The sequence below is a fragment of the Crinia signifera genome, unplaced genomic scaffold (assembly GCF_055691185.1).
Source record: "Crinia signifera unplaced genomic scaffold, ASM5569118v1 HAP2_SCAFFOLD_670, whole genome shotgun sequence".
NCBI lineage: Eukaryota > Metazoa > Chordata > Amphibia > Anura > Myobatrachidae > Crinia > Crinia signifera.
This window is the reverse complement of record NW_028142568.1, coordinates 27,662-49,666: the sequence shown is the minus strand read 5'-3', so window position 1 is coordinate 49,666 and position 22,005 is coordinate 27,662. Positions and strand designations below refer to the sequence as shown.

At 46.7% G+C, this 22,005-nt stretch overlaps 1 protein-coding gene across 1 annotated transcript; it reads left to right on the top strand.

Moving 5' to 3' along the window:
• Positions 1 to 423: 423 nt before the first annotated feature.
• LOC146055958 (asialoglycoprotein receptor 1-like) lies at positions 424 to 21,142 on the top strand (the record flags this gene model as incomplete). Its single annotated transcript, XM_083168333.1, has 3 exons — positions 424 to 575; positions 5,541 to 5,647; positions 20,968 to 21,142. Coding segments are annotated over 3 exons (413 nt in total), but the record flags the coding sequence as incomplete, so codon positions are not given.
• Positions 21,143 to 22,005: the final 863 nt, after the last annotated feature.

Sequence of the window (22,005 nt, the reverse complement as noted above, 5' to 3'; positions counted from 1 at the left end):
GTTGTACCTCACGGAGCTGCAGCAACTGCACGCAGTGAACATTCAGCACAGTGCGACAATGTTACAGCATTCTATTCATTGCCCCTAATGAGTATTGTACCCAGATGGCACACTCCCTCCGGCTTCCAGTGTGCAGTGGGGCCAATCACAGGGGAGGAACTGTACATGTAACTCATATCCTATGACATGCAATGGAAGATGATGTTTTGGTGCATTCTAGGAACTTACATTATCTTGGCTATCAGAACCGAGTCAGCTCTCACTTCGACTCTTTACCATTCAGGTGTTTAAAGGACATTGGTCCCGCACATCTATAGTTACTATACATTGTACATTTAGGTGTCTGAGACACAATAGAACCTCATTTACCAGCCACCTACCATGTGCAAGACCCTGTCCCTCAACTGTTATATATTCCTGCAGGGACACAGGATCCTCTCTGCAGCCTGGACTGGACCCACTATGCAGGGGGCTGCTATTATCTATCCAGGACAAGGAGAACATGGGATGGAGCCAAGAAAGACTGTGAGGATAGAAAGTCTCATCTGGTCGTAATTACCAGCAAGGAGGAGCAGGTGAGGAGGTGGGGAGCAGGTGAGGAGGTGGGGGGCAGGTGGGGAGGTGGGGAGCAGGTGAGTAGGTGGGGAGCAGGTGAGGAGGTGGGGAGCAGGTGAGTAGGTGGGGAGCAGGTGAGTAGGTGGGGAGCAGGTGAGGAGGTGGGGAGCAGGTGAGTAGGTAGGGAGCAGGTGAGGTGGTGGGGAGCAGGTGAGGAGGTGGGAAGCAGGCGAGGAGGTGGGGGGCAGGTAAGGAGGTGGGGAGCAGGTGAGTAGCAGGTGAGGAGGTGGGGAGTAGGTGGGGGGCAGGCGAGGAGGTGGGGAGCAGGTGAGGAGGTGGGGGGCAGGCGAGGAGGTGGGGGGCAGGCGAGGAGGTGGGGAGCAGGCGAGGAGGTGGGGGGCAGGTGAGTAGGTGGGGGGGCAGGTGGGGAGCAGGTGAGTAGGTGGGGAGCAGGTGAGGAGAACAGATATAATGGGGAAAGAAGGGAGCTGGAAGGTGCCTGTATGTTCACTAGATGGGGAACACACTAAATATGGGATCACAGAGTACAGAGACAGGTGTATAAGTAACTGTGGGGGAGCAGAGCACAGAGACGGGTGTATAAGTAACTGTGGGGGAGCAGAGCACAGAGACGGGTGTATAAGTAACTGTGGGAGAGCAGAGCACAGAGACGGGTGTTTAAGTAACTGTGGGGGAGCAGAGCACAGAGACGGGTGTATAAGTAACTGTGGGAGAGCAGAGCACAGAGACGGGTGTTTAAGTAACTGTGGGGGAACAGAGCACAGAGACGGGTGTATTAGTAACTGTGGGGAGCAGAGCACAGAGATGGGTGTATAAGTAACTGTGGGGGAGCAGAGCACAGAGACGGGTGTATAAGTAACTGTGGGGGAACAGAGCACAGAGACGGGTGTATAAGTAACTGTGGGGGAGCAGAGCACAGAGACGGGTGTATAAGTAACTGTGGGGGAGCAGAGCACAGAGACGGGTGTATAAGTAACTGTGGGAGAGCAGAGCACAGAGACGGGTGTTTAAGTAACTGTGGGGGAACAGAGCACAGAGACGGGTGTATTAGTAACTGTGGGGAGCAGAGCACAGAGATGGGTGTATAAGTAACTGTGGGGGAGCAGAGCACAGAGACGGGTGTATAAGTAACTGTGGGGGAACAGAGCACAGAGACGGGTGTATAAGTAACTGTGGAGGAGCAGAGCACAGAGACGGGTGTATAAGTAACTGTGGGGGAGCAGAGCACAGAGACGAGTGTATAAGTAACTGTGGGGGGGCAGAGCACAGAGACGGGTGTATAAGTAACTGTGGGAGAGCAGAGCACAGAGACGGGTGTATAAGTAACTGTGGGGGAACAGAGCACAGAGACTGGTGTATAAGTAACTGTGGGGGAACAGAGCACAGAGACGGGTGTTTAAGTAACTGTGGGGGAACAGAGCACAGAGACGGGTGTATTAGTAACTGTGGGAGAGCAGAGCACAGAGACGGGTGTATAAGTAACTGTGCGGGAGCAGAGCACAGAGACGGGTGTTTAAGTAACTGTGGGGGAACAGAGCACAGAGACGGGTGTTTAAGTAACTGTGGGGGAACAGAGCACAGAGACGTGTGTATTAGTAACTGTGGGGAGCAGAGCACAGAGATGGGTGTATAAGTAACTGTGCGGATCAGAGCACAGAGACGGGTGTATAAGTAACTGTGGGGGAGCAGAGCACAGAGACGCGTGTATAAGTAACTGTGGGGAGCAGAGCACAGAGACGGGTATATAAGTAACTGTGGAGGAGCAGAGCACAGAGACGGGTATATAAGTAACTGTGGGGGAGCAGAGCACAGAGATGGGTGTATAAGTAACTGTGCGGATCAGAGCACAGAGACGGGTGTATAAGTAACTGTGGGGGAGCAGAGCACAGAGACGGGTGTAGAAGTAACTGTGGGGAGCAGAGCACAGAGACGGGTGTAGAAGTATCTTTGGGAGACCTGTACGTGAGATGGGGTAATGTATGTTAGAGTGGCCAGGTACAGTACTGTATGTGGGATGGGGTTAATGTACATTGTGGTGCCCAGGTATAATACTGTATGTGGGATGGAGTAATGTATGTTGTAGTGCACGGGTACAGTACTGTATGTGGGATGGGGTAATGTACATTAAAGTGGCCAGGTACAGTACTGTATGTGGGATGGGGGTTATGTACGTTGTAGTGCCTAGGTACATTACTGTATGTGGGATGGGGGTAATGTATGTTGTAGTGCCCAGGTACAGTACTGTATGTGGGATGGGGGTAATGTTATAGTGGCCAGGTGCAGTACTGTATGTGGGATGGGGGTAATGTATGTTATAGTGGCCAGGTACAGTACTGTATGTGGGATGTGGTAATGTACGTTATAGTGGCCAGGTACAGTACTGTATGTGGGATGGAGTAATGTATGTTATAGTGGCCAGGTACCGTACTGTATGTGAATGGGGTAATGTACGTTATAGTGACCAGGTACAGTACTATGTGGGATGGGGTAATGTATGTTATAGTAGCCAGGTACAGTACTGTATGTGGGATGGGGTAATGTAAGTTATAGTGGCCAGGTACAGTACTGTATGTGGGAAGGGGGTAATGTACGTTGAAGTGGCCAGGTACACTACTGTATGTGGGATGGGGTAATGTTAGTTAGAATGACCAGGTACAGTACTGTATGTGGGATGTGGTAATGTACGTTATAGTGGCCAGGTACAGTACTGTATGTGGGATGGAGTAATGTATGTTATAGTGGCCAGGTACAGTACTGTATGTGGGATGGGGTAATGTATGTTATAGTAGCCAAGTACAGTACTGTATGTGGGATGGGGTAATGTAAGTTATAGTGGCCAGGTACAGTACTGTATGTGGGATGGGGGTAATGTAATGTTATAGTGGCCAGGTACAGTACTGTATGTGGGATGGGGGTAATGTATTTTATAGTAGTAGTAGTAGTAGTACGTTTATTTATAAGGCGCCACAAAGTGTCCGCAGCGCCGTACATAGCAAAAAAAAAAAAAATTACAAGGTAACGTACAGGGTGTGTAGAAAGATACAGTATAAATAGGGGTATAGCTGGTAGAACTAAAATCGGCATCATTTCAGAAGTAGGTGTCAAAATAGTCAAGGAGACCGAAGATGAAGTAGAGGAAGGGAAGAACAGGACAGGAGCACAGGTGAGGTAATGAGGTAGGGTGAGTACGTGAGGAAGGAGGGCCCTGCTCATAAGAGTTAACATACTAAAAATAGGTGGGTGGACGAACGAAATACAATAGGATAAGTAGGAACGGAGGGGAACAGAGGCAGGATAGGAGGATCAAAAGGTTAGGAGGAGGGAGAGGCTAGTCGAAAAAAGTGGGTTTTTGAGGGAGCGCTTGAAGGAGGTAAGGGAATCAGATAGCCTGATGGGTGGCGGGAGGTTGTTCCAGTGCAGGGGGGCAGCGCGAGAGAAATCTTGGACACGGGAGTGGGAGGAGGTGATTAGGTGAGAGGTCAGTCGGCGGTCAGCGATGGAGCGAAGAGGACGGGAGGGAGTGTGGATAGAGATCAGTGAAGAGAGGTAGGGAGCTGTGGAGGAGGAGAGAGCCTTGTAGGTGGTGGTGAGGAGTTTTAAAGAGAACTCGGAAAGGAATGGGGAGCCAGTGAAGAGATAAACAGAGGGGGGAGGCGGAGGTAGAGCGGCGGGAGAGGAAGATGAGCCTAGCAGCAGCGTTAAGAATGGATTGGAGAGGTGCGAGGCGGGTGAGAGGTAGCCCAGAGAGAAGGATGTTGCAGTAGTCAAGGCGGGAGATGACAAGAGAGTGAATGAGAATTTTGGTCGCGTCAGTGGAGAGGAATGGTCCTGATGCGTGAGATGTTGCGTAGGTGAAAGCGGCAAGACTGTGAGAGAGCACGAATGTGGGGGGTGAAAGAGAGGGAGGAGTCAATGATGACACCGAGGCAGCGCGTTTGGTCGGTGGACGTGATCTCGGTTTCACCAATGCTGATGGAGATAGTGGGAGAAGAGGGGATGTTCGGGGGATGGAAGATTAGAAGTTCAGTTTTAGCCATGTTTAGTTTCAGGAAGCGTTGGGTCATCCAGGCTGAGATGGCCGTGAGGCATTCGGAGACCTTGGACAGAAGTGATGGGGATAAGTCGGGGGAGGAGAGATAGATCATCAGCATAAAGGTGGTAATGAAAACCATAGGAGCTGATGAGGGTGCCCAGAGAGGTGGTGTAGAGGGAGAAGAGGAGAGGGCCAAGGACTGACCCCTTGGGGAACACCGACTGGCTGGGGGGTAGTAGGAGAGGAGGAGCTCGGAGTGGAGACGGAGAAGGAGCGATCGGAGAGGTATGAGGTGAACCAGGTACAGTACTGTATGTGCGATGGGGTAATGTACGTTATAGTGACCAGGTACAGTACTATGTGGGATGGGGTAATGTATGTTATAGTAGCCAGGTACAGTACTGTATGTGGGATGGGGTAATGTAAGTTATAGTGGCCAGGTACAGTACTGTATTTGTAAAGGGGGTAATGTACGTTGAAGTGGCCAGGTACACTACTGTATGTGGGATGGGGTAATGTTAGTTAGAATGACCAGGTACAGTACTGTATGTGGGATGGGGTAATGTTAGTTAGAATGACCAGGTACAGTACTGTATGTGGGATGTGGTAATGTACGTTATAGTGGCCAGGTACAGTACTGTATGTGGGATGGAGTAATGTATGTTATAGTGGCCAGGTACAGTACTGTATGTGGGATGGGGTAATGTATGTTATAGTAGCCAGGTACAGTACTGTATGTGGGATGGAGTAATGTAAGTTATAGTGGCCAGGTACAGTACTGTATGTGGGGGGTAGTGTACGTTGAAGTGGCCAGGTACACTACTGTATGTGGGATGGGGTAATGTTAGTTAGAATGACCAGGTACAGTACTGTACAGTATGTGTAATGTGTATTATCTATATACTAATCTCTATGTATTCTCTACATGAAGGACTTTGTATCTCAGATGTCCCAGGAGATCAGAACATGGATAGGACTCACGGATCGGGACGGCATCTGGAAATGGGTGGACGGGACAAATTTTGATGCTTATAAAAGGTAAGATGTGGGAAAGATCATAGTCCATGTACCATAAATGGTCTCCCCCTTGTGAGGATACGAGGTTCTTCTAATCACCACACACAGATCCTTTGAAACCAAAGTGCTGGTTTATTTTTCACTGCACAAAACCTATGTACTACACTGGACACAGAGGTACAGGCAGCACGTAGGCAGGTAGGAGCCCTGATGGCCACCGTCCTTGTAGAAGATGTAGTTCCACAAAGCATTTACACCCCAATAGCTCCACACAGGTAATGCACAGGAGGTATCTACATGAGCAGAGCAAACGTCAGTGACTAACATGAGGAGCTGACCTGCACATCCCATAATGCTGTTCTCAACTGCGGGGGGGGGGGGGGGGTTGTACAGCTACATGAATGGTTTGTTCGGTATCAGGTCTCCCCCTCCTACCTCCCACAGCTGTCCTGGCAGGTTGGGCAGTGGTGGGACTGGCAGGTATGGCAGTGGCAGGACTGGCAGGGTGGGCAGTGGCGGGACAAACAGGGTGGGCAGTGGCGGTACTGGCAGGGTGGCCAGTAGCAGAACTAGCGACTCAAAGGCCTAGGTGTACGCATATGCTTTGTGCCCCCAGCATCCCATCCCTCCCATCTTCTAATCCATTGCAGGAGGGACATCAATATAGACACGTGCCGGCAATTTGAGGGCGTGGCCTGGCAGCAAGGGGTCATGGCCTACAAATACCATCAGGGGAAAATAATAGCCATATGAGAACTGACACTTCTCCCCACACCCCACCTTCTCCATTCTCTGCTGCCCCCATCTCCGATATGGTCACTGTGCCCTGAGCTGTCTCTTACCTCCACCTCTGAGAAAGAGCCTGGGCTGGGCGTGCTGCGCAGCTAGCTGGACCCTAATACGCAGCAGTTCTTACATGGCTATTATATTATGGCCGTGGTCAGGGCTTCTGCACAACAGTGCTGTGCCACCAGAGAGGTCTGACCGCGGATTCTGCCACCGCCGCAGCAATGTAATTATGGGCAATAAAGGGGGATGCTGTGCAACCAGAGAGGTCTGACCATGGAAGCTGCCACCGCCGCAGCAATGTAATTATGGGCAACAAAGGGGGATGCTGTGCCACCAGAGAGGTCTGACCGCAGAAGCTGCCACCGCCGCAGCAATGTTATTATGGGCAATAAAGGGGGATGCCGTGCCACCACAGAGGTCTGACCATGGAAGCTGCCACCGCCGCAGCAATGTTATTATGGGCAATAAAGGAGGACACTGTGCCACCAGAGAGGTCTAACCATGGAAGCTGCCACCGCCGCAGCAATGTTATTATGGGCAATAAAGGAGGACACTGTGCCACCACAGAGGTCTGACCATGGAAGCTGCCACCGCTGCAGCAATGTTATTATGGGCAATAAAGGAGGACACTGTGCCACCAGAGAGGTCTGACCGCAGAAGATGCCACCGCCGCAGCAATGTAATTATGGGCAACAAAGGGGGACACTGTGCCACCAGAGAGGTCTGACCGCGGATTCCACCACCTCTGCAGCAATGTAATTATGGGCAACAAAGGGGGATGCTGTGCCACCAGAGAGGTCTGACCGCGGATTCCACCACCTCCGCAGCAATGTAATTATGGGCAACAAAGGGGGATGCTGTGCCACCAGAGAGGTCTGACCATGGAAGCTGCCACCGCCGCATCAATGTAATTATGGGCAGTAAAGGGGGACACTGTGCCACCAGAGAGGTCTGACCGCGGATTCCACCACCTCCGCAGCAATGTTATTATGGGCAATAAAGGGGGACACTGTGCCACCAGAGAGGTCTGACCGCAGATGGCGCCACCGCCGCAGCAATGTAATTATGGGCAATAAAGGCGGACGCTGTGCCACCAGAGAGGTCTGACCATGGAAGCTGCCACCTCCGCAGCAATGTAATTATGGGCAATAAAGGGGGATGCTGTGCCACCAGAGAGGTCTGACCGCGGATTCCACCACCTCCGCAGCAATGTTATTATGGGCAACAAAGGAGGACACTGTGCCACCAGAGAGGTCTGACCATGGAAGCTGCCACCGCCGCAGCAATGTTATTATGGGCAGTAAAGGGGGACGCTGTGCCACCAGAGAGGTCTGACCATGGAAGCTGCCACCGCCGCAGCAATGTTATTATGGGCAATAAAGGAGGACACTGTGCCACCAGAGAGGTCTGACCGCGGATTCCACCACCTCCGCAGCAATGTAATTATGGGCAACAAAGGGGGACGCTGTGCCACCAGAGAGGCCTGACCGCAGAAGCTGCCACCGCCGCAGCAATGTTATTATGGGCAATAAAGGGGGATGCTGTGCCACCAGAGAGGTCTGACCATGGAAGCTGCCACCGCCGCATCAATGTAATTATGGGCAGTAAAGGGGGACACTGTGTGAGGAAACCACCCTTAGCTGGGAAGGTGGTTACCCTTGGTGGGATGCCAATCACTCGGGCAGACAAGACTTTATTAAAAATAAGTCTTTATTATGACAGCACAACAGAAAAGATGGTCACATGGTACAGGATAATTGGTAGCATAGATCCTCCTGCAGCCTCTCGCAGTCAGTGCCCTGATATAGCAATCTCAGTATCCTGCAGCCTTACCACTACCGTTAGCTAGACAACCCTGTGTCCTGGTAGGGTTTCCTCTGATGTCTTAGTTACAGGACCCACCAGGATAGAATCCCTCCATAGAGAAACTGTTCTCCTTATATACCTGGCTGGCAGATCCCACCTGGTGCCACAAAGTCTACTCAGGGGGTAGGCTCAGATATCCCAATGCTGGGTCAGCCAATATAGTGCAGCAGAGGCCCATTGTACATCCCTTGGGGGGTCTGACCTATTATCTCCCAGGTTACCTATATACATCTCTTTGTCTGGCAGCTATTTTATCAGTCACTCAGGCATTGTTCTGCTACATTACCAGCAACACCTATCACACCTCCCACAATGGACTAGGGACTGTGATACACATGGTAATTAGCTAGCCCAGCTACCTGGCTCTGCTTTCTGTCCCACACTATGGCAATGACCTGTAACTCTCCAATACTTACAATCCCGCAGTATAGACCTGATAACAGTACATACCAATACACATAACTCACAGGTGCTCGTGTATAAACTGGGCCAAGGATTAAAAAGTACATTACACTGTGAGAAACGAGAGGTGAATATGAAGGTTCTCAGTCCAGGTCCATCTCGTTTCATCACACACTGTGCCACCAGAGAGGTCTGACCGCGGATTCCACCACCTCCGCAGCAATGTTATTATGGGCAACAAAGGAGGACACTGTGCCACCAGAGAGGTCTGACCATGGAAGCTGCCACCGCCGCAGCAATGTTATTATGGGCAACAAAGGGGGACACTGTGCCACCAGAGAGGTCTGACCGCAGAAGCTGCCACCGCCGCAGCAATGTTATTATGGGTAATAAAGGAGGACACTGTGCCACCAGAGAGGTCTGACCATGGAAGCTGCCACCTCCGCAGCAATGTTATTATGGGCAGTAAAGGAGGACACTGTGCCACCACAGAGGTCTGACTACAGATGGCGCCACCGCCGCAGCAATGTTATTATGGGTAATAAAGGAGGACACTGTGCCACCAGAGAGGTCTGACCATGGAAGCTGCCACCGCCGCAGCAATGTTAATATGGGCAATAAAGGAGGACACTGTGCCACCACAGAGGTCTGACTACAGATGGCGCCACCGCCGCAGCAATGTTATTATGGGCAGTAAAGGCGGACACTGTGCCACCAGAGAGGTCTGACCATGGAAGCTGCCACCGCCGCAGCAATGTTATTATGGGTAATAAAGGAGGACACTGTGCCACCAGAGAGGTCTGACCGCAGAAGCTGCCACCGCCGCAGCAATGTAATTATGGGCAATAAAGGGGGACACCGTGCCACCAGAGAGGTCTGACCATGGAAGCTGCCACCGCCGCAGCAATGTTATTATGGGTAATAAAGGAGGACACTGTGCCACCAGAGAGGTCTGACTGCGGATTCCACCACCGCCGCAGCAATGTTATTATGGGTAATAAAGGGGGACACTGTGCCACCAGAGAGGTCTGACCATGGAAGCTGCCACCGCCGCAGCAATGTTATTATGGGTAATAAAGGAGGACACTGTGCCACCAGAGAGGTCTGACCGCGGATTCCACCACCGCCGCAGCAATGTTATTATGGGTAATAAAGGAGGACACTGTGCCACCAGAGAGGTCTGACCATGGAAGCTGCCACCGCCGCAGCAATGTTATTATGGGCAGTAATAGAGGACACTGTGCCACCAGAGAGGTCTGACCATGGAAGCTGCCACCGCCGCAGCAATGTTATTATGGGCAGTAATAGAGGACACTGTGCCACCAGAGAGGTCTGACCATGGAAGCTGCCACCTCCGCAGCAATGTTATTATGGGCAGTAATAGAGGACACTGTGCCACCAGAGAGGTCTGACCATGGAAGCTGCCACCGCCGCAGCAATGTTATTATGGGTAATAAAGGAGGACACTGTGCCACCAGAGAGGTCTGACCATGGAAGCTGCCACCTCCGCAGCAATGTTATTATGGGTAATAAAGGAGGACACTGTGCCACCAGAGAGGTCTGACCATGGAAGCTGCCACCGCCGCAGCAATGTTATTATGGGCATTAATAGAGGACACTTTTTGAGGGAGGACAGAACTTACAACAGAAAGACTGTCCCTAAAGGAGAACGGTTGGTCGCCTTTCATATAAGAATAACAGCATAACATATACCGGGTAATGCCATAGCTGGAGCCCTGGGAATACAGACACACGGGAATAGCAAGATCGGACACGGGGAACTAATATGGCTCCAATGTACATTACTTGCTGTGGAGAATAAGATGCCTTTTGTCACAGCCTCACCACAGCGTCAGGGATACATCTCACTCACAGCAACAGAGACAGTACATGCAGGATCATAGAGTCTGTATAATACCATAGATATGTACATTACAGACAGCAATCACATACACCAGCATGGCAGCTATTCAGCAGTGTGGGTATAATATTCCAGGGTCCCTATCATTGGCCCCATTCCCCAAGCCTATTGCCCAGCCACTAACTGGCATTGGGACCATGACCCTGTGCTCTGAACAGACTTTAAACAGGAAACCACAAGTGATGTTAATTAGTCAAACCTTGATTCCAGCAGATCTTTAGGAAAACCTGGACTGGATCTAATCAGTCCTTCTGCTGCTCCTGACCTGTTGTTGCACATTCCCTTCATGTGGTACTGTGCTGTCCCTGCCACGTTTCTCACCACGTGGGACGATAATATAGAAGTGTTATATCTTATGTAGTAGCATGGGGCAGGATAATGACGTGTTATATACTATGTAGTAGCATGGGGCAGGATAAGGACGTGTTATATACTATGTAGTAGCATGGGGCAGGATAATGACGTGTTATATACTATGTAGTAGCATGGGGCAGGATAATGACGTGTCATATGCTATGTAGTAGCATGGGGCAGGATAATGACGTGTTATATACTATGTAGTAGCATGGGGCAGGATAATGACGTGTTATATACTATGTAGTAGCATGGGGCAGGATAATGACGTGTTATATGCTATGTAGTAGCATGGGGCAGGATAATGACGTGTTATATACTATGTAGTAGCATGGGGCAGGATAATGACGTGTTATATACTATGTAGTAGCATGGGGCAGGATAATGACGTGTTATATACTATGTAGTAGCATGGGGCAGGATAATGATGTGTTATATGCTATGTACAGTAGTAGCATGGGGCAGGATAATGACGTGTTATATGCTATGTACAGTAGTAGCATGGGGCAGGATAATGACGTGTTATATGCTATGTACAGTAGTAGCATGGGGCAGGATAATGACGTGTCATATGCTATGTAGTAGCATGGGGCAGGATAATGACGTGTTATATACTATGTAGTAGCATGGGGCAGGATAATGACGTGTTATATACTATGTAGTAGCATGGGGCAGGATAATGACGTGTCATATGCTATGTAGTAGCATGGGGCAGGATAATGACGTGTTATATACTATGTAGTAGCATGGAGCAGGATAATGACGTGTTATATGCTATGTACAGTAGTAGCATGGGGCAGGATAATGACGTGTTATATACTATGTAGTAGCATGGGGCAGGATAATGACGTGTCATATGCTATGTAGTAGCATGGGGCAGGATAATGACGTGTTATATACTATGTAGTAGCATGGGGCAGGATAATGACGTGTTATATGCTATGTACAGTAGTAGCATGTGGCAGGATAATGACGTGTTATATGTTATGTACAGTAGTAGCATGGGGCAGGATAATGACATGTTATATGCTATGTACAGTAGTAGCATGGGGCAGGATAATGACGTGTTATATGCTATGTACAGTAGTAGCATGGGGCAGGATAATGACGTGTTATATGCTATGTAGTAGCATGGGGCAGGATAATGAAGTGTCATATGCTATGTACAGTAGTAGCATGGTGCAGGATAATGACGTGTTATATACTATGTAGTAGCATGGGGCAGGATAATGACGTGTTATATGCTATGTAGTAGCATGGGGCAGGATAATGACGTGTTATATACTATGTACAGTAGTAGCATGGGGCAGGATAATGACGTGTTATATACTATGTACAGTAGTAGCATGGGGCAGGATAATGACGTGTTATATGCTATGTACAGTAGTAGCATGGGGCAGGATAATGACGTGTTATATGCTATGTACAGTAGTAGCATGGGGCAGGATAATGACGTGTTATATGCTATGTACAGTAGTAGCATGGGGCAGGATAATGACGTGTTATATGCTATGTACAGTAGTAGCATGGGGCAGGATAATGACGTGTTATATGCTATGTACAGTAGTAGCATGGGGCAGGATAATGACGTGTTATATGCTATGTACAGTAGTAGCATGGGGCAGGATAATGACGTGTTATATGCTATGTACAGTAGTAGCATGGGGCAGGATAATGACGTGTTATATGCTATGTACAGTAGTAGCATGGGGCAGGATAATGACGTGTTATATGCTATGTACAGTAGTAGCATGGGGCAGGATAATGACGTGTTATATGTTATGTACAGTAGTAGCATGGGGCAGGATAATGACGTGTTATATGCTATGTACAGTAGTAGCATGGGGCAGGATAATGACGTGTTATATGCTATGTACAGTAGTAGCATGGGGCAGGATAATGACGTGTTATATACTATGTAGTAGCATGGGGCAGGATAATGACGTGTTATATACTATGTACAGTAGTAGCATGGGGCAGGATAATGATGTGTTATATACTATGTACAGTAGTAGCATGGGGCAGGATAATGACGTGTTATATGCTATGTACAGTAGTAGCATGGGGCAGGATAATGACGTGTTATATGCTATGTACAGTAGTAGCATGGGGCAGGATAATGACGTGTTATATGCTATATACAGTAGTAGCATGGGGCAGGATAATGACGTGTTATATACTATCTACAGTAGTAGCATGGGGCAGGATAATGACGTGTTATATGCTATGTACAGTAGTAGCATGGGGCAGGATAATGACGTGTTATATACTATGTAGTAGCATGGGGCAGGATAATGACGTGTTATATGCTATGTACAGTAGTAGCATGGGGCAGGATAATGACGTGTTATATGCTATGTACAGTAGTAGCATGGAGCAGGATAATTACGTGTTATATGCTATGTACAGTAGTAGCATGGGGCAGGATAATGACGTGTTATATGCTATGTACAGTAGTAGCATGGGGCAGAATAATGACGTGTTATATACTATGTACAGTAGTAGCATGGGGCAGGATAATGATGTGTTATATACTATGTAGTAGCATGGGGCAGGATAATGACGTGTTATATGCTATATACAGTAGTAGCATGGGGCAGGATAATGACGTGTTATATGTTATGTACAGTAGTAGCATGGGGCAGGATAATGACGTGTTATAAGTTATGTACAGTAGTAGCATGGGGCAGGATAATGACGTGTTATATGCTATGTACAGTAGCAGTATGGGGCAGGATAATGACGTGTTATATGCTATGTACAGTAGTAGCATGGGGCAGGATAATGACGTGTTATATGCTATGTACAGTAGTAGCATGGGGCAGGATAATGACGTGTTATATGCTATGTACAGTAGTAGCATGGGGCAGGATAATGACGTGTTATATGCTATGTACAGTAGTAGCATGGGGCAGGATAATGACGTGTTATATGCTATGACAGTAGTAGCATGGGGCAGGATAATGACGTGTTATATGCTATATACAGTAGTAGCATGGGGCAGGATAATGACGTGTTATATGCTATCTACAGTAGTAGCATGGGGCAGGATAATGACGTGTTATATGCTATGTACAGTAGTAGCATGGGGCAGGATAATGACGTGTTATATGCTATGTAGTAGCATGGGGCAGGATCATGACGTGTTATATGCTATGTACAGTAGTAGCATGGGGCAGAATAAGGACGTGTTATATGCTATGTACAGTAGTAGCATGGGGCAGGATAATGACGTGTTATATGCTATGTACAGTAGTAGCATGGAGCAGGATAATTACGTGTTATATGCTATGTACAGTAGTAGCATGGGGCAGGATAATGACGTGTTATATGCTATGTACAGTAGTAGCATGGGGCAGAATAATGACGTGTTATATACTATGTACAGTAGTAGCATGGGGCAGGATAATGATGTGTTATATGCTATGTACAGTAGTAGCATGGGGCAGGATAATGACGTGTTATATGCTATGTACAGTAGAAGCATGGGGCAGGATAATGACGTGTTATATGCTATGTACAATAGTAGCATGGGGCATGATAATGACGTGTTACATGCTATGTACAGTAGTAGCATGGGGCAGGATAATGACTTTTTATATACTATGTAGTAGCATGGGGCAGGATAATGACGTGTTATATGCAATGTACAGTAGTAGCATGGGGCAGGATAATGACGTGTTATATGCAATGTACAGTAGTAGCATGGGACAGGATAATGACGTGTTATATGCTATGTACAGTAGTAGCATGGGGCAGGATAATGACGTGTTATATGCTATGTACAGTAGTAGCATGGGGCAGGAGAATGACATGTTATATGCTATGTAGTAGCATGGGGCAGGATAAGGACGTGTTATATGCTATGTACAGTAGTAACATGGGGCAGGATAATGACGTGTTATATGCTATGTACAGTAGTAGCATGGGGCAGGATAATGACGTGTTATATGCTATGTACAGTAGCAGTATGGGGCAGGATAATGACGTGTTATATGCTATGTACAATAGCAGTATGGGGCAGGATAATGACGTGTTATATGCGATGTACAATAGCAGTATGGGGCAGGATAATGATGTGTTATATGCTATGTACAGTAGTAGCATGGGGCAGGATAATGACGTGTTATATGCTATGTACAGTAGTAGCATGGAGCAGGATAATTACTTGTTATATGCTATGTACAGTAGTAGCATGGGGCAGGATAATGACGTGTTATATGCTATGTACAGTAGTAGCATGGGGCAGAATAATGACGTGTTATATACTATGTAGTAGCATGGGGCAGGATAATGATGTGTTATATGCTATGTAGTAGCATGGGGCAGGATAATGACGTGTTATATGCTATATACAGTAGTAGCATGGGGCAGGATAATGACGTGTTATATGTTATGTACAGTAGTAGCATGGGGCAGGATAATGACGTGTTATATGTTATGTACAGTAGTAGCATGGGGCAGGATAATGACGTGTTATATGCTATGTACAGTAGCAGTATGGGGCAGGATAATGACGTGTTATATGCTATGTACAGTAGTAGCATGGGGCAGGATAATGACGTGTTATATGCTATGTACAGTAGTAGCATGGGGCAGGATAATGACGTGTTATATGCTATGTACAGTAGTAGCATGGGGCAGGATAATGATGTGTTATATGCTATGTACAGTAGTAGCATGGGGCAGGATAATGACGTGTTATATGCTATGACAGTAGTAGCATGGGGCAGGATAATGACGTGTTATATGCTATGTAGTAGCATGGGGCAGGATAATGACGTGTTATATGCTATCTACAGTAGTAGCATGGGGCAGGATAATGACGTGTTATATGCTATGTAGTAGCATGGGGCAGGATAATGACGTGTTATATGCTATGTAGTAGCATGGGGCAGGATCATGACGTGTTATATGCTATGTACAGTAGTAGCATGGGGCAGAATAAGGACGTGTTATATGCTATGTACAGTAGTAGCATGGAGCAGGATAATTACGTGTTATATGCTATGTACAGTAGTAGCATGGGGCAGGATAATGACGTGTTATATGCTATGTACAGTAGTAGCATGGGGCAGAATAATGACGTGTTATATACTATGTACAGTAGTAGCATGGGGCAGGATAATGATGTGTTATATGCTATGTACAGTAGCAGTATGGGGCAGGATAATGACGTGTTATATGCTATGTACAATAGCAGTATGGGGCAGGATAATGACGTGTTATATGCTATGTACAGTAGTAGCATGGGGCAGGATAATGACGTGTTATATGCTATGTACAGTAGTAGCATGGGGCAGGATAATGACGTGTTATATGCTATGTACAGTAGTAGCATGGGGCAGGATAATGACGTGTTATATGCTATGTACAGTAGTAGCATGGGGCAGGATAATGACGTGTTATATGCTATGTACAGTAGTAGCATGGGGCAGGATAATGACGTGTTATATGCTATGTACAGTAGTAGCATGGGGCAGGATAATGACGTGTTATATGCTATGTACAGTAGTAGCATGGGGCAGGATAATGACGTGTTATATGCTATGTACAGTAGTAGCATGGGGCAGGATAATGACGTGTTATATGCTATGTACAGTAGCAGTATGGGGCAGGATAATGACGTGTTATATGCTATGTACAATAGCAGTATGGGGCAGGATAATGATGTGTTATATGCTATGTACAGTAGCAGTATGGGGCAGGATAATGACGTGTTATATGCGATGTACAATAGCAGTATGGGGCAGGATAATGACGTGTTATATGCTATGTACAGTAGTAGCATGGGGCAGGATAATGACGTGTTATATGCTATGTACAGTAGTAGCATGGGGCAGGATAATGACGTGTTATATGCTATGTACAGTAGTAGCATGGGGCAGGATAATGACGTGTTATATGCTATGTACAGTTGTAGCATGGGGCAGGATAATGACGTGTTATATGCTACGTATGTACAGTAGTAGCATGGGCCAGGATAAGGACGTGTTATATGCTATGTACAGTAGTAACATGGGGCAGGATAAGGACGTGTTATATGCTATGTACAGTAGTAGCATGGGGCAGGATAATGACGTGTTATATGCTATGTACAGTAGTAGCATGGGGCAGGATAATGACATGTTATATGCTATGTACAATAGCAGTATGGGGCAGGATAATGATGTGTTATATGCTATGTACAGTAGCAGTATGGGGCAGGATAATGACGTGTTATATGCGATGTACAATAGCAGTATGGGGCAGGATAATGACGTGTTATATGCTATGTAGTAGCATGGGGCAGGATAATGATGTGTTATATGCTATGTACAGTAGTAGCATGGGGCAGGATAATGACGTGTTATATGCTATGTACAGTAGTAGCATGGGGCAGGATAATGACGTGTTATATGCTATGTACAGTAGTAACATGGGGCAGGATAAGGACGTGTTATATGCTATGTACAGTAGTTGCATGGGGCAGGATAATGACGTGTTATATGCTATGTAGTAGCATGGGGCAGGATAAGGACGTGTTATATGCTATGTACAGTAGTAACATGGGGCAGGATAATGACGTGTTATATGCTATGTACAGTAGTAGCATGGGGCAGGATAATGACGTGTTATATGCTATGTACAGTAGCAGTATGGGGCAGGATAATGACGTGTTATATGCTATGTACAATAGCAGTATGGGGCAGGATAATGACGTGTTATATACTATGTACAGTAGTAGCATGGGACAGGATAATGACGTGTTATATGTTATGTACAGTAGTAGCATGGGGCAGGATAATGACGTGTTATATGCTATGTACAGTAGTAGCATGGGGCAGGATAATGACGTGTTATATGCTATGTACAGTAGTAGCATGGGGCAGGATAATGACGTGTTATATACTATGTACAGTAGTAGCATGGGGCAGGATAATGACGTGTTATATGCTATGTACAGTAGTAGCATGGGGCAGGATAATGACGTGTTATATGCTATGTACAGTAGTAGCATGGGGCAGGGTAATGACGTGTTATATGCTATGTACAGTAGTAGCATGGGGCAGGATAATGACGTGTTATATGCTATGTACAGTAGTAGCATGGGGCAGGATAATGACGTGTTATATGCTATGTACAGTAGCAGTATGGGGCAGGATAATGACGTATTATATGCTATGTACAATAGTAGCATGGGGCAGGATAATGACGTGTTATATGCTATGTACAGTAGCAGCATGGGGCAGTATACTGATGGGTTATATACTGTGTATAGTAGCAGTATGGGGCAGGATAATGACGTGTTATATGCTATGTACAGTAGTAGCATGGGGCAGGATAATGACGTGTTATATGCTATGTACAGTAGTAGCATGGGACAGGATAATAACGTGTTATATGCTATGTACAGTAGTAGCATGGGGCAGGATAATGACGTGTTATATGCTATGTACAGTAGTAGCATGGGGCAGGATAATGACGTGTTATATGCTATGTACAGTAGTAGCATGGAGCAGGATAATGACATGTTATATGCTATGTACAGTAGTAGCATGGGGCAGGATAATGACGTGTTATATGCTATGTACAGTAGTAGCATGGGGCAGGATAATGACGTGTTATATGCTATGTACAGTAGTAGCATGGGACAGGATAATGACGTGTTATATGCTATGTACAGTAGTAGCATGGGGCAGGATAATGACGTGTTATATGCTATGTATAGTAGTAGCATGGGGCAGTATAATGACGTGTTATATGCTATGTACAGTAGCAGTATGGGGCAGGATAAGGACGTGTTATATGCTATGTACAATAGTAGCATGGGGCAGGATAATGACGTGTTATATGCTATGTACAGTAGTAGCATGGGGCAGGATAAGGACGTGTTATATGCTATGTACAGTAGTAGCATGGGGCAGGATAATGACGTGTTATATGCTATGTACAGTAGTAGCATGGGGCAGGATAATGACGTGTTATATGTTATGTACAGTAGTAACATGGGGCAGGATAAGGACGTGTTATATGCTATGTACAGTAGTAGCATGGGGCAGGATAATGACGTGTTATATGCTATGTACAGTAGTAGCATGGGGCAGGATAATGACGTGTTATATGCTATCTACAGTAGTAGCATGGGGCAGGATAATGACGTGTTATATGCTATGTACAGTAGTAGCATGGGGCAGGATAATGACGTGTTATATGCTATGTACAGTAGAAGCATGGGGCAGGATAATGACGTGTTATATGCTATGTACAGTAGTAGCATGGGGCAGGATAATGACGTGTTATATGCTATGTACAGTAGTAGCATGGGGCAGGATAATGACGTGTTATATGCTATGTACAGTAGCAGTATGGGGCAGGATAATGACGTGTTATATGCTTTGTACAGTAGCAGCATGGGGCAGTATACTGATGGGTTATATACTGTGTATAGTAGCAGTATGGGGCAGGATAATGACGTGTTATATGCTATGTACAGTAGTAGCATGGGGCAGGATAATGACGTGTTATATGCTATGTATAGTAGTAGCATGGGGCAGTATAATGACGTGTTATATGCTATGTACAGTAGCAGTATGGGGCAGGATAAGGACGTGTTATATGCTATGTACAATAGTAGCATGGGGCAGGATAATGACGTGTTATATGCTATGTACAGTAGTAGCATGGGGCAGGAGAATGACATGTTGTATGCTACGTATGTACAGTAGTAGCATGGGCCAGGATAAGGACGTGTTATATGCTATGTACAGTAGTAACATGGGGCAGGATAAGGACGTGTTATATGCTATGTACAGTAGTAGCATGGGGCAGGATAATGACGTGTTATATGCGATGTACAATAGCAGTATGAGGCAGGATAATGATGTGTTATATGCTATGTACAGTAGTAGCATGGGGCAGGATAATGACGTGTTATATGCTATGTACAGTAGTAGCATGGGGCAGAATAATGATGTGTTATATACTATGTACAGTAGTAGCATGGGGCAGGATAATGACGTGTTATATGCTATGTACAGTAGTAGCATGGGGCAGGATAATGACGTGTTATATGCTATGTACAGTAGTAGCATGGGGCAGGATAATGACGTGTTATATGCTATGTACAGTAGTAGCATGGGGCAGGATAATGACGTGTTATATGCTATGTACAGTAGTAGCATGGGGCAGGATAATGACGTGTTATATGCTATGTACAGTAGTAGCATGGGGCAGGATAATGATGTGTTATATGCTATGTACAGTAGTAGCATGGGGCAGGATAATGACGTGTTATATACTATGTACAATAGCAGTATGGGGCAGGATAATGACGTGTTATATGCTATGTACAGTAGTAGCATGGGGCAGGATAATGACGTGTTATATGCTATGTATAGTAGTAGCATGGGGCAGGATAATGACGTGTTATATGCTATGTACAGTAGTAGCATGGGGCAGGATAATGACGTGTTATATGCTATGTACAGTAGTAGCATGGGGCAGGATAATGACGTGTTATATGCTATGTATAGTAGTAGCATGGGGCAGGATAATGACGTGTTATATGCTATGTACAGTAGTAGCATGGGGCAGGATAATGACGTGTTATATGCTATGTACAGTAGTAGCATGGGGCAGGATAATGACGTGTTATATACTATGTACAGTAGTAGCATGGGGCACGATAATGACGTGTTATATGCTATGTATAGTAGTAGCATGGGGCAGGATAAGGACGTGTTATATGCTATGTACAGTAGTAGCATGGGGCAGGATAATGACGTGTTATATACTATCTACAGTAGTAGCATGGGGCAGGATAATGACGTGTTATATGCTATGTACAGTAGTAGCATGGGGCAGGATAATGACGTGTTATATACTATGTACAATAGCAGTATGGGGCAGTATACTGATGGGTTATATACTGTATACAGTAGCAGCATGGGGCAGTATACTGATGGGTTATATACTGTATACAGTAGCAGTGTTATGTTGTGTCACCATTCCTGGTTGTGTGTTACAGGTTCTGGAGGATAAATCAGCCAGATGAATATTATGGTCATGGTCTCGGAGGAGGTGAGGACTGCGCTCAGTTGTGGAATGGCGACAATAACTACAACTGGAATGACGATCACTGCTCTAAGAGCTTTCAGTTTGTTTGTGAAAAGAAAATGTAATAAAACAGCTCATTGCCAGGATTGTCTTTGTCTTATTTCCCAGTCCGTACCCATTCCCACCCTCACCACATTACCGGAGATCTCCATGCAGCATCCGTGATATTCCCACCCTCACCGCTTTACCGGAGATCTCCACATAGCACCGTGATATTCCCACCCTCACCGCATTACCTGAGATCTCCACGTAGCACCGTGATATTCCCACCCTCACCGCATTACCGGAGATCTCCATGTAGTGTCCGTGATCTTCCCACCCTCACCGCATTACCGGAGATCTCCATGTAGCACTGTGATATTCCAACCCTCACCGCATTACCGGAGATCTCCATGTAGCACCGTGATATTCCCACCCTCACCGCATTACCGGAGATCTCCATGTAGCACCGTGATATTCCCACCCTCACCGCATTACCGGAGATCTCCATGTAGCACCGTGATATTCCCACCCTCACCGCATTACCGGAGATCTCCATGTAGCACCGTGATATTCCCACCCTCACTGCATTACCGGAGATCTCCATGTAGCACCGTGATATTCCCACCCTCACCGCATTACCGGAGATCTCCATGCAGCATCCGTGATATTCCCACCCTCACCGCATTACCGGAGATCTCCACGTAGCACCGTGATATTCCCACCCTCACCTCATTACCGGAGATCTCCATGTAGTGTCCGTGATCTTCCGACCCTCACCGTATTACCGGAGATCTCCATGTAGCACCGTGATATTCCCACCATCACCGCATTACCTGAGATCTCCATGTAGTGTCCGTGATCTTCCCACCCTCACCGCATTACCGGAGATCTCCATGTAGCACCGTGATATTCCCACCATCACCGCATTACCAGAGATCTCCATGTAGCACTGTGATATTCCCACCCT